The 13720-nt window shown below is 41.1% G+C and overlaps 1 protein-coding gene and 1 long non-coding RNA gene across 8 annotated transcripts in view; one reads left to right on the top strand and one right to left on the bottom strand.

Annotated features, from left to right (window-relative positions):
* Positions 1–2003, bottom strand: LOC111825863. The gene is made up of 2 exons (XR_002829071.1): positions 1575–2003; positions 1–1463 (listed from the first exon to the last, which is right to left on the bottom strand). It is a non-coding gene; the product is annotated as an uncharacterized LOC111825863 (long non-coding RNA).
* Positions 1832–13720, top strand: part of FKTN (fukutin) — a 36734-nt gene continuing 24845 nt past the window's right edge. The window contains exons 1-3 of one of the 7 annotated variants that reach the window (XM_014455215.2): positions 1832–1905; positions 7771–7977; positions 11476–11535. In XM_014455215.2, the coding sequence (XP_014310701.1) occupies positions 7873–7977; positions 11476–11535 (165 nt within the window). In that variant the 5' untranslated portion in view covers positions 1832–1905; positions 7771–7872. Of the gene's footprint in view, positions 1906–2065; positions 2112–2138; positions 2211–2985; positions 3178–7528; positions 7545–7770; positions 7978–11475; positions 11536–13720 lie in introns of those variants that run through there. The other 6 variants (XM_023753308.1, XM_006088059.3, XM_023753307.1 and 3 more) reach the window with 6 other exon arrangements.

Genomic DNA, 13720 nt, shown 5'->3' with positions numbered 1-13720 from the left:
TATTTTCATATTAATTTTTATTACACAATTTTCAAACATACAGAAAAGGAGAGGCTATTAATGAATAACTTTATGCTCGTCGCCTAGATTTATCAGTTGTTAAAGTTTGCTATTCTTTAAGGTATCTAAAAATGACATGGATAAGTATTGCAATATGCATCAATGATTATTTTTTAAGCACAGCCACACTGTTAACATTCTTAGTAAAATTAACAGCAATCCTAATATCATCTAATGACTGAGTACATGTTAAAATTTCAGTTGTCTCAAAATTGTTTGTGTGTTTTTTTTATGGTGGCTTTCAACAAATTAGGATCCAGACAAGGTCCACACATTGTATTTGGTTATATGTCTCTTAAATCTCTGATTTTGTAGTAGCTTCCCCCCTTGTTAAATGCTGGTCACTTCTCTATACCGGACATTAAATCTAGAGTTTTATTAAATGTAGATTCAATTTTTAGACAAGAATCCTTTACAGGTGATGTGTATTTTCTGTTGCATCGCATTAGGACTTACATAATGTCTGGTTGTCCCAGATTTAATGGTAAGATTAATCAGTGGGTTCAGGTGATGGCAGCCTAATTCATCTACTAAAAAGTTGCTCATCAACATTTCACCTTAATTTTAGCATCTATTGATGAGTATTGTCCTTTGTATTATTTCATTGGAGTAACAAACTGGTGTTTGTTCAATCATTCATTATTTATCAGATGTGATTTTCATTAGCATTTTGGTTACACTGAAATGCAATTCATACAAGAAAGGCAGGATGAATACTTATTTTTTCCTTTATCAAGTTTCAGGATAATGAGTTGGTGGCCTGGAAACTTTCAAATATGACTAAGGAGTTTCAGTTTTAAGAAATCATTATGAAGCAAAAATTTTTATATATTTGATGTGTTTCAGTCAATAGCAGTTACTCATTTGGATGCTCAAAATTTCCCATTTTAGGTCCCTAAAGTTAACACCTGTGTCCGATGGTCCCATTAGTGTGATAACTTCCTCCTCCTGGATGTCACCTACATTTTTTATTAACCTACCAACAAAAAGCTCTAAGAATACAGAAAAACTAGTTCTCAGTAATGAGGACTTCTCCAGAAGAAGCTTGTACGTACACAAATTTCCTGGAAGGAAAAACAAACTGCTATAGGTCATAACCCTTGGAAATAGGAAAAAGATTTTTCATTTTTTATACTCTTCCAAAAGTCAGTTTAGAAGACAAATATATGAGGGGAGTATTTTCAGTTTTTACTATAAGCTGATAATTTTTGTAGAAATGACTACCATTTAATGCGTTATAGTTTCCAAAATTCACGCAAAAGTTGATTGACAGCTGGTCTTTTGGATTAATTACACTGTTAGAAGGTAGAGAGCCGGTTCCGGAACCGCGTGCGTGTCCATCCCAGACCGAACCGGGTCCACCAGCCGCGGGAGCGTGGGAGCCGCGCGTGCCCTTCAACCTCCTGAGCAACGAAAACGCAGCTGCGGGTTCCCCCGCACCCATCGCACCTGAGGGCCCCAATCCGCAGGCAGGGGTTATCCTGGAAAGTACTCCTCGTTTACCTGGAACTCACATTGAACTGGCAGCCTGTGCTTTCATCTGCCAACAGCTCGGCAGGTGCCTCCCCAGTTCTCGGGCCGCTCCCTAAAGGCGCGGGCCGCCTCGGTGCCGGCTGTGGTTGCCGCGACGACGGGGGAAGGGCCTTAGCCAGGACGTCGCCCGGGCTCAGCCCTGCCCTCTGAGGGGGGGAGGCCTGCAGGAGTCGCGGACGCGCCGAGGCGGGCGGGGAAGGTGGGAAGGCCTCCGACACCCACCAGCCGCGCGCCCGCCGCCCCGCACTTGACGGCCCCTTTTGCAGCAGTTGCCGTGAGTGCCGTAAAGCAGTTACCACCGCCGTCGGTGAGGTAAGAGACGGGAGGCTCTGCGGAGTCGCCGGGGATGGGCGGGTGTGTCAGGCAGGTGTCGCCTGGGGCTCGGGTGTCCTCGCAGGGCGTCCCCCGGCGGTCGGGGCGGGCCCCGGGGTGAGCGCGCTCCGGGAGGGGGCCCCTCGCGGTCGGTCCCCGAGCGCCCCGTGGCGGACGTCCCCTCGGGCGGACCTTCCCACGCTCCGGTGCGTGTCAGCAAGTAAAATCCTCGGAGTGGGACGGGTTCCGTCGTGGGGGGCGACCCAGACCCTTGGAGGACCCGGTGGGGAGTGGCGTTGGAGCAGGTCGGGAAAGCCGCCTGGGGTGGGCGGGAGACCCGGCGGCGGGCGGGGGAGCCGGGCGGCCGTGGGCCGGCGTGTGCCCCGGCGCGGAGGCGCTGAGGCCCGGGGGCCCGGTGAGCGCCCTGCCTGTCAGGGCAGTGGCCGGGGCCTGGCCTCAGCGGAGGGACCGCGATGCCCCGGGGTGGAGGTGCCCCCGTGGGCCGCGCAGCTCCTACAGCGTTACCGGGAGGGCGTCATTTGATCAACTGTCCCCTCTCTCTCCTGGTGCTTCCCCCGGGTTCAGCTTTTCGTTCATTCGGAGGGTGTTCACTGAAGCACCCCTTTCTGTGCTCCATAACGGGGGGACGCTGCTCGCCTTGCTACATCAAGTTTCGCTTTTGTGTGCGGCATCGGTCGGGGCGGAGGAAAGACCCGGCCCGTGTAGAGGTGACCGCGGGGAGCGTTGGCCGGGGGTCTGGAGACCTGGGCGCGGATGTCATCGCCATCGTCAGTTTCTCCAGGAACGGGAGGCAGCTCATTGCTCGTTGAGCCTCCGTTTCCTCAGATGTAAAAAGAGAACCGTGATGACAGCAGGTTCTTCCTGCTTTCTACAGCCTTTTTCATGTCTGGACACAGAGTAAAATTGCTGAGGAGGGTGTGTGTGTGTGTGTGTGTGTGTGTGTGTGTGTGTGTGTGTGTGTGTGTGTGTTTGGAACGGATCGATGACTCTGACACCCGTGGTCCATTAAATATCCCGCTGGGAAACAGACCTGCCCGTTCCTCCTCCACTGCCCGGTCCCGGTTCGTGCACTCGTTCCAGGCTGCGCCCACGTCCTCTGAGAATAGTTCTGTGCTGGAAGACACCATATTTATATGAACCTCGTGTTGGCATTAGAACCCGTAGATGCTTGGGCCACTTATGCTCATCACCATGCTTCTTTTGAAAACGCTTACACTCACCTCTAAACCCTTAGAAGACAGGAACTGTATGGTATTTATCATTTTACCTACAGTGCTTAACAGTTCTTTGGCGTCTTTGCCTGTTACAATAGAGAGTAAATATTTATTCCCTGCAAGGTGAGAGTAGGGGTTTAGAGCTAGAAGAGGTCACTTCTGATTGGGAAGAGCGTGGAAACTGTCACAAAAGAAGGGTCATTTGAAAGGAGCTCAGAGAAGAGGTGTAGAACTGGTCTTGTGGAAATGGATGCGAGCATTTCAGGCAAGAGGGAATAAAAAGCAAGGAGGCAGGCAAGTGTGGGATGTGCTCCAGGAATACGTGGGCAAAACCATGGAGAGAGTGAGGAGGGAGAAAGCCTAGAAAATTTGCCTGTGTTCAGTCAGGTTGCGAATACCCTTGGACGCCATTGTATGGAGTTCGAACTTTATTTGTAGGTAGTAGAGAACCAGCGAAAAGTTTTTGAGTATCTTATTTTTTTAAGTGTCACATTATTCATTTTAAAGTAGTAACGACATTCCCAATGTAGAGAGAGTGCTAGCAAAACGGAATGTTTTGACAGGCTAGTATTCCTTTTTTGCAATTGAATTGCCTTGGCATTTATAGAAAATAATGAAGTGTAGTTAATTGGATATCATCTTGATAATAAAAATGCAGTTAAGTGATGATGTGTTTTGGAGGCTTATTTCATGTAAGAATTAATTTAGATTAGAGATGTGTCCAAAGAGAGAACAAGATATTAATTTGAACTTTATGTTTGTGTAGTGGTTTGTATGGGCCTTTTATGCTTTCTTTCCCAGTTATTAATTCAGGTGTAGAAGAGGCTGAGCTTTGGCACAGTCTGAATGCCACTTTAGATTTCATTAGGAATTGGTACACATTGATGCACGATTTATACACATACGAGAAGCTGAGCTGAAATCTTGAAAATGGAGGATATTATCTTGTGAGCTGCCTTTATCAGAGTTTATTGTTTTATTTTAGATTTTTGCTGACAACAAAATTTAATATCATCAATGTTATTTTATGTTGCTTGTTTTCCAAGTTTTAGGAGATAGAAAATGATCATGATATATTCAGTCATCTTTGCTTAATATACAGGGGGGAGAGCAAAAGTGAGTTTACAGTTGTTTGTGTAGAAAATAATACAGTAATTAAAACTAATAATACAAGAATAAACTCAAAGTTTTGTGTACTCACAGGGGTAAACCTACTTTTGCCCCACATGTGAATTATCTGTAGCTCTAGTGGATTATTCATGTCACTGTTGATGTAATTTCTCTCTAGTGGTTTATTGGCCTAATATAATTTCTTAGAGTATCTGCTTTATATAGGCTTAGCTCTGGAAGCTCATTTGGCTTGTTTTAAGACCCCAAACCAAGACTTCTGATTTAAGTTGGCAAAGTAAAGTCATTTGTGCCCTCTGCTATCTGAAATTACTTTGAAAAAGCAAAGCGAATAAAGATAAAGATCACAGCTTGAATGAAACTAGGAGTCCTGTCACCTCAAATCAAAATATTTAAGAAATGGTTGTCAGATGTAAGCAGGAAGAAATTAAAAGAGGATGTTGGTAGAAGAGGTCTCAGGTAGAGCTGGCCGAACGAGGAGAGAGATCGGTTTGCAGTGGGGTCAGGATGCGTAGGAAGGCAGTGGGAGCTTCCTTGTATTGTTTGGCACCGTGAACCAGCAAGAAAGGAAAAGCCAAAGAGACAGCAGCAGATACACTGTCTTTGAAGGTAGCGCTCTCTTGGTGAGGCAAGAAGTTTTGGCTAAACACCTTTTTCATAGTTATTCTCACACATGTACTCTCTGTCTCTCCCACACATAAACATGCACAAAACGCTCTGTCATAAAGAACTTTCTTGTGATCCAGAGAGTATCCTCTGGATCAGAACACAGCTTGTTTCTTCCTTCCACAATCTTGCAAGTAACTGACCAGGAAGAAGCTCACATCACTCAAAGAGAAGTAATAATAAAAGAAATGGGCACAGTGTCCATACAAAAATATTGTGAGAAAATAAAATAAGAGATAAGTGACAAAGGCCCCATGAAAAAACTATTGGCCTAACAAATTTAATGAAACAACTACTTTTTAAAAATAAGAAACAAAATTAATTGGCCCAAGAGCTAGGAAGAAGTAGTAAGAAAACAGTATATGGTAATTATGATCTGGTAGAGCTCACGAAAGGAAATGAAAGCCCGGCCAGTGTGGTTCAGTGGTTGCGCATTGACCCAGGCACCAGGATTCTCAGGGCACATGCCAGGGTTGGTGGCTCCATCCCCAGAAGGAGGGGTGCAGGAAGCAGCTGATCGATGTTGATGTTTCTCTCTCACCAATGTTTCTATCTTTCCCTTTTCTATCCTCTCTCTCTAAAAATCAATAAAAACATATAAAAAAGAAATGGAAATAGCAAAAGGGAAAGAAAAAGAAATTCAGAAGTAAAAGGGCACATTGGAAACAAAAAGAATTAACTCAGTAAAGGACATGATGACAGGCTTTTGAAAGTTGAACCAAGTGAAATGGGAATGAAAGGAGATGATACAAGTGCTTACTTGTAGTTCTGGAAATAGAGAATTAAACATTGGAACAGAAACATATTCAAACATAACTTAAGAAAACTGCACAAACAAGAAATCGATTCTACAGACTGTAGGGCACACAGTGAGGAAAAACTAATAGAACAGTCATCAACATCTTTACATATTAGTTTTTTAAAAATTGAATTTCAGCCCTAGCTGGTTTGGCTCACTGGATAGAGCGTCAGCCTGGGGACTGAAGGGTCCCAGGTTCGATTCCGGTCAAGAGCATGTACCTTGGTTGCAGGCACATCCCCAGTAGGGGGTGTGCAGGAGGCAGCTGATCGATGCTTCTCTCTCATCGATGTTTCTAACTCTCTATCCCTCTCCCTTCCTCTCTGTAAAAAATCAATAAAATATATTTTTTTTAAAAAATTGAATTTCAAAGATAAGGAATGCATTCTTTGCTCATCCTATTAAAATGATTAACTTACATATACGGGAGTGCTGGGGGAAGGCAGATATTGTCGGGAATATTTAGCATAACAGGAGAATGGTATAAAGCTTATAAGTCATCAGGGTAAAGATATTGTAACTTCAAAACAAACTGTCAATTGACAATTGTTTTTGAACAATGCAAGAATTCAGGGTAAATAATACCCATAAGTTCTTTTTGATGGACTGTGAGAAGATGAATATCAGCCATCCAGTAAATGAACAGAGATCGTACAGCAAAAGGGCAGGGAACATAGTAACTAACAATAAGGCCAAAATAATGGTGAGATTTTTAGTTATCCTATATAATAAAGCGGTAATATGCAAAATAACCCTCATGCCCTCACAAGATGGCTGCTACAACCAGGCTGGTGGGGTTAGTGAGGGATGACAAAACGACTGAACAAGTAGGCTGCATGGGGTGACCAGGCCGGCAGGGGGGTTAGTAAGGGACGACCAAACGACTGAACAGCAGGCTGTGTGGGGCGACCAGGCCAGAGGAGGGGCCGTGAGGGGCAACCAGGCTGGCGGCAGGGGGCAGTTGGGGGCGACCAAGTCAGCAGGGAGGGTAGTAAGAGGCGACCAGGCCAGCGGAGGGGGGGGGGGCAGTTAGGGGCGACCAGGCAGGCAGGCAGGTGAGCAATTAGGAGCCAGCAGTCCAGGATTGTGAAAGGGATGTCCGACTGCCGGTTTAGGCCCGATCCCTGGCAGTCAGACATCCCCCAAGGGGTCCTGGATTGGAGAGGGTGCAGGCTGGGCTGAGGGGACACCCCCCACCCCCGCACGAATTTCGTGCATCGGGCCTCTAGTAGAATATAATAGAATTGTAACAAGGTAAAAATAACTAATAAAAGTCAGGATTGAAAGAGAAGGTAGGAGGTAGTTTAAATTTGCTGTTTCCTCTTATTTTTAGCTAGAGAACAAAAACCATAAAGTTTATACATCAAGTAATAGAGGTGTTAGTATATTTAAAGGAATAAAGATAAACCTTTGAAGAACTAAATATATTTAACCAAAATCAAACAGTGGAGAAGAGGTAAGAAGAAGTAGAATGATACTGAATTTCTTGTCCTAAAGAAATAATCAGATGGGTCTAAAGATGAAAGAACAAAAATTTTTCTCATGGCCTTTATACTTGCAAAAACTGAAAACATACATGGGATATTTGTAAACACTGATCACATCCTACCTAGATGACAAAAAACAACAAAGAACTATCCTACAGATGATGTTCCTTGACCAAAACTTCCTTGATTTCTTCTATCTGTGGAAGTGGTTCTCAGCATGGTCAGCAGCAGCAGCATCTAGAACTTGTCAGAAATGTAAATTGAGGTCCCACACCAGATCTACTGAGTCAGGAACTGTGGGGGAGAAGCCCCTAATCTCTGTTGGTCAGTTTTTATACAGATCTTGTTTATGGTTTTTGTTATTTGCAGTTGTAAAGAATGTCATGATAAACATTTTTGTTCTTTCATGTTTTATCTCAGAACTGATTATTTCTTCAGGATAGGAAATTACCAAATCAAAGACTGTTCTATAGAGCTTTAGATAACTTTTTCTTAAGTTGTTGGTGATTAGAGGTGAAAAGTTAAAAACAGATTTTTGTCTCCTCTTTAGAAATATCTTCTTGTTCATGAAAAACAAGATTATCTTCTCATCCAAAAAGATGAAACCAACTGGGTTACTTTCGAAAGTCAACCAAGTGAGCACCACAGACTGATGAATAGAATCAATAAGAACGTGATTTTGGCGCTTTTAACTTTGACAAGTTCTGCGTTTCTGTTATTTCAGTTGTACTACTACAAGCACTATTTATCAGCAAAGGTAATTTTTTTCTCTTTTCTCATCATTAGGCGTCATTCTAGCTGTATGTTTTCCTAAATACTTCCCTTGTGCAGCACATAAATTAATCACAGTTTTTCAAATCTTTGCAGAAATATTTCTTACTGCAATTTCCATCTTTGTGGGTGTAGCAAGCAACTCAAAATTGCAATTAAATGTTATTCTAACAACACACTAAAAGTCAAAGGTGCCAGGCTTTAGTGATGTTTAATCTATTGGAGTTTTCTGATGTAGTTATATAAAAATTCTTATTCTTCTAAACAGATTGCCTCTCATGAAAAAGAAATCAATGATAAATAAGTTTGATAGAACATCTCTGTTGAAAGTAGATTGTAGAAACAGGACCCGAAACACAGAGCAGTTAGACTGCAGTGGTTCTCAGCCTTCCTAATGCCGCGACCCTTTAATACAGTTCCTCATGTTGTGGTGACCCCCAATTTCATTGTTACAAATTGAACATAATTAAAGCATAGTGATTAATCACAAAAACAATATGTAATTATATATGTGTTTTCCGATGGTTTTAGGCGACCCCTATGAAAGGGTCATTCGACCCCCCCCAAAGGGGTTGCGACCCACAGGTTGAGAACCGCTGAGTTAGAGGGTGATTCTAGTAATTTACATGAGGTGCTGATGGCTTGGAGTAGAGTGTTAGTGGTGGAGAAGTGGAAAGAAGAGCTATCAGGACTTGTTGGTGGGCTAGGTGTAGGATATGAAAGGCAGAAAAGATTAGGGAACTATAGTATTTATAGTCTAGATAATTGGAAAATAAAAGTTGTTTACTGAGATGGGAAAGACTAGGAGAAACTGAGGAATAGTGATGATCAGGAGGGGGTTTTTTTTGCACAAGTAAAGCTTGAGATGCCTATTTGACATCCAAGTGAATAGACAATGGGTATATAAGTTTGGATTTCAAAGAACTAGTCTAGTTGGGAATATTAATTGGGAGATGGTATTTAAAGCCATGGGAGTAGACGGGTTACCAAGGAAGTGAACGTAGAGTAAACGAGAGAGGAAAGTTTCATGGTCTGAGCTTTGGTAGCCTCCAGCATGTCAGGAAGGTGGTTAGAACAGGAAATGAGGCTCAGAAGGAGTAGCCAGAGAGAAATAGCAGGGAGACCAAACGTATGGGGATCCTGAGGGCCACGTTAATACAATGTTTAAGAGAGGCAGAGCGAACAGCAATTCTTGATATATCAAATAAGACAAGTCCAGAGTGAATTTAAGCTCAAGTGAATTCGTGGAAGGAGAGCAATTAGAGGCAATGAAAACACACAGCCATTCAGAGTTTTGCTATAAAGGACAGAAAATTGTTAGTTGGGAAAAGAGAAGTCAAGAGGGTTTTTAAAAAATTGTTTTAAGAAAGGGGGGATAATATCCTGTTTTTATTTTTATTTATTTTTTTAAAAAATATATTTTATTGATTTTTTTACAGAGAGGAAGGGAGAAGGATAGAGAGTTAGAAACATCGATGAGAGAGAAACACCGATCAGCTGCCTCCTGTACAGTCCCTACTGGGTATGTGCCCGCAACCAAGGTACATGCCCTTGACTGGAATCGAACCTGGGACCCGTGAGTCCGCAGGCCGACGCTCTATCAACTGAGCCAAACCGACCAGGGCAGTGATGGCGAACCTATGACACGCGTGTCAGAGGTGACATGCGAACTCATTTTTTTGGTTGATGTATCTTTGTTAAATGGCATTTAAATATATAAAATAAATATCAAAAATATATATTTTGATATTTTACTATGGTTTTGCAAATATAAAAAAAATTTCTATACGTGACATGGCACCAGAGTTAAGTTAGGGTTTTTCAAAATGCTGACACGCCGAGCTCAAAAGGTTCGCCGTCACTGGGTTAGGGCAATATCCTGTTTTTATACTGATGGGAATATAGAGCTGCCTCTTTGTTGTTTTTTTCTCAAATATCCCTTGCTATTAAAATGTTACTGTCTAAATTGCTGAGCTTGTGAGGAGAGACCAGTTCTGACCCTGCTTTAATTACTCAGTATATCCCTCCTTCCTTTCTTCCCTCCTTCCCTCCATTTAACAAACTTTATGTTGAGCATTTACTAATTACCAGGCACCATGATAGACATAGCAATGCAAAGGTGAATTGGATTTCCTCCCTGCCCTTGAGTTAGTTTGTGGTTTAAGGTGAGATGAGTCTTTTTAGAAACTTGGATCACATTTCATTTTTAGGGTGAGACTATTCTAATTGTTCTTCAGTATCCTCCCTTTTATACCTTGTAGAGAAAGAACACATTCAAGACATAAGAAACCTCTTGGATCTTCTTTGAGCTTGAAACAGTTTCTCTCTTGTCTCTAGACATTAGACATTCTTTTTCCTGTTACTTTCAAAGTATTTTGGGGCTTATCTGATGAAAACTGATTCTTTAGGCCTGAGTATTTTAAAAAACACTTTTTTAAAAACCTCAACATTTGCCCAGCCAGCTTGGCTCAGTGGTTGAGCATTGACTTATGAACCAGGAGGTCATGGTTCGATTCCTGGTCAGGGCACATTCCCGGGTTGTTGGCTCCATCCCCAGTAGGGGGCGTGCAGGAAGCAGCCGATCAATGATTCTCTCTCATCATTGATGTTTCTCTCTCTCTCTCTCTCTCTCTCTCTCTCTCTCTCTCTCTCTTCCTCTCTGAAATCAATAAAAATATATTAAAAAAAATAAAAAACAACCTCAACATTTGAAATTATGATGTATGTTAGGAAAAATGTGGGCATTGAAGCTGTGAAAAAGAAACAATGCCTACTGTGCAGGATTGTTATGTGGGATAGATGAGAGTACATTATTCATGTATGAAAGTGTCAAACACAGTACACTTAGGAGCTGCTCAATAAATATTATACTTTCTTACCATTTTGCCAAGGTGTCCTAACACTAACTCATTGTGTGGAGATAAGCTGAAGTTAGGGATGTAGAGCTAAATGGAAAAACCCTAATCCCCCAAAAGAGCTTTAGAATAGCAAAGAGTTTGCTATTTATTGATGGAAATTAATTAGTTTGGAGATGTTGGCCATGTATATTTTATTGTTTAACAACTTAATTAGCTTATTGCAATCTGTCATTGTTTTCTATCTTGGATAGATGTATTGTATAATTGTAGAATTCTTAGCTCATAACTCTATGAAACTAGATATTTGCTGAATGCTTATTAATGACTAGAGCCCGACGCATGAAATTCGTGCAAGAGTAGGTCTTCCTTCCCCTGACTGCCGACACCAGCTTCCCTCTGGCACCCAGACCCGGGCTTCCCTCTGGCTGCTGGCAGGCACCCGGGACCCGAGCTTCCCTCGCAGCCCCGGCTTCGTCTGGAAGGTCCTCCGGTCTAATTAGCATATTACACTTTTATTATTATAGACTATGAACCAGTTATGCAGTTTGAATCTCATGTCTCCCCTAAATGTAATGTTTCTTGCTGGTTACTGAACTTACCAAAATGTTCTTTTGTTATCTTCCTAGAATGGAGCTGGTTTATCAAAATCCAAAGGAAGCCGAATTGGATTTGATAGCATACAGTGGGTATGTACAATAAGCAAGAAATTCCTTAACTACAATGTTCATTTTAGTTTATTCGTTTATATACTCAATAAGTATTTGCTGAATGATGACAGTGATAATAGCTACCTTGGTGAGGAGTCGGGGTAGGTGGTCAAGGGGAAGGGGCAGGCCCTATGCCAAGTGCTTTATATGCAGTATCTCATTTAGTCCTCATGGAAACTCTAACAAGTCAGTACATTGTTATCCTTAGTTCACTGAGAGAGAGTCAGGTTAGGTTGTTAGTAAGTGACTGAGTCCAGATTCTGTTTGCCTCCCAAACCCTCATTTACTGAGCTATAGTGCTTCCCCAAATGAATAAATATGTTATTAAGAATTGAACTATAAAAAGAAAAAAAAAACATTTCTCCCACTAAATATTTGTAAATTAAAAAAAAAAGAATTGAACTATAAAATAATGACTAGGAATAAAAACCTATTCAACATGTTTCCTTTATAAGATAAGGGAAACTAGCAATATTACAATATATCCCAATTTTGTTTATTAATTTCAGAGCCTACACATTTATAAAACATAGTTGCTTACCCTTTTTTTTTCTAAACTTAGAATGAAAAACAATGCTAGGTTACTAATACAAAATTAAATTTATCCTGTTAGTATACATTTTGGGTATGACCGGATATTTCTCAGTCTTTGGCTTCTGTTTAACCAGAAACATGAAAAGCTGTAGCTTAGAAGTAGGCTTTCAAGTCACCAGCAGCAATAAAGTATTAGTGATAATTTTAGGTCATTGGTGGCACCAATTGGATTTGAACTGTTTCAAGGGTAAAGTCTGAGATATTCTATTATTAGGTTCCTCAACTATCAAGTCTAGAAGTATCAGTGTGAACTTTAAAACATTAAGAACAATATTTCAATTACAGTTCACATTCAATATTATATTAGTTTCATGTGTACAGCCTAGTGGTTAGATAGTGATAACTTACAAAGTGACCCCCCCTGATAAGTGTAGCACCCACCTGACACCATAGGTAGATATTTCAATGTGAACTTTTAGTTATTGAACATAGCAGATGTTTTGCTGTGTGTACTTAGGCTAGTCTGAGGGAAAGGGAAGTATGGTACACTTGGAGTGCATGCTCCCCAGTCACAGTTGTAAAGACTCTAGCAGAGGAAATAAAAAGGGGCATTTTGTGCATTCCGTCTAGCCCTACTCTACCTCATCCCACCCTTGAGAAAAACACATATATAATATACTTGGACCAGGTTTAGTATCCTTTGAGTGAAATAATGTGTTGAAATTTGAAATTCTGTATTTAACAGCTGGGAAATATACCCATCTGAAGATAATGGGGATTCTCTATCATAAATTTTAACATTCTAAAGTATGATGATACTTTGGTTATATATACTTTCCAGGTTTGCCATTTATTAAGAGTCCTCATATGTAAATTGAAAGAGCATGTTCAGAAAATGTTTTAAAGCTGAAATAGCATCAGTGAGATAGAAGCTTTTACTCTGTCCGGATTAGCCAACAACATTTCCGAAACCTTTGGTATATAAAGCAGTCAGCAGGGGTGCAGATTCATTGACATATTTTTTAATGGGATTTGTGAATCATTTAAAGCTTAACATAACAGGAAAAAGTAGGGCAGCCCCATCCTTTTCATTCAGGGAATGATTCTTGAGGTGGAAGAAAATAATGGATTTTTTTTAAAAGGGTTTACTTGAAGGTACATGAACAAAAACCTAGAGAGCAGCCCACAGTACTAAAAATCACTCTTTATAATAGTTGCAAAATCACAGGGAAAGAAGTACTGAAATACTTTTATTCTAATATTTTAGAAGGAATAAAAGGTACTTATTGAAATCTGATCAATAAGTCTAATACTGAGCCCTTATAAAATTCTAGAATGAATTATTAGGACCTAGCCTTTCACTAAGAACAAGTCCCACCAAACCACTCAGGTTCTGATAAAATTGTATACACTGGCAGATGAATAGGCAGGCTATCCTAGTGTCCTGTTTTCAACAAGACATTTTTCTTTCTTGTAAACAAACTGAATACTGAAGGCCAGATGATAATAGTCATGTTGATTTAGAATTAATTGGATTTAGAGTCCATTGGACATCTGTTTCCAAGGAGCATTGGTGATTTCATTGATAGCAACCTGGAAGTCGGATTTTGAAGGTGAATCTCTCTTTGAG

Source organism: Myotis lucifugus, unplaced genomic scaffold (assembly GCF_000147115.1).
Source record: "Myotis lucifugus unplaced genomic scaffold, Myoluc2.0 scaffold_43, whole genome shotgun sequence".
NCBI classification, from domain to species: Eukaryota; Metazoa; Chordata; class Mammalia; order Chiroptera; family Vespertilionidae; genus Myotis; species Myotis lucifugus.
Note: the sequence above shows the minus strand (reverse complement) of the source record. Positions and strands in the feature narration are given on the sequence as shown.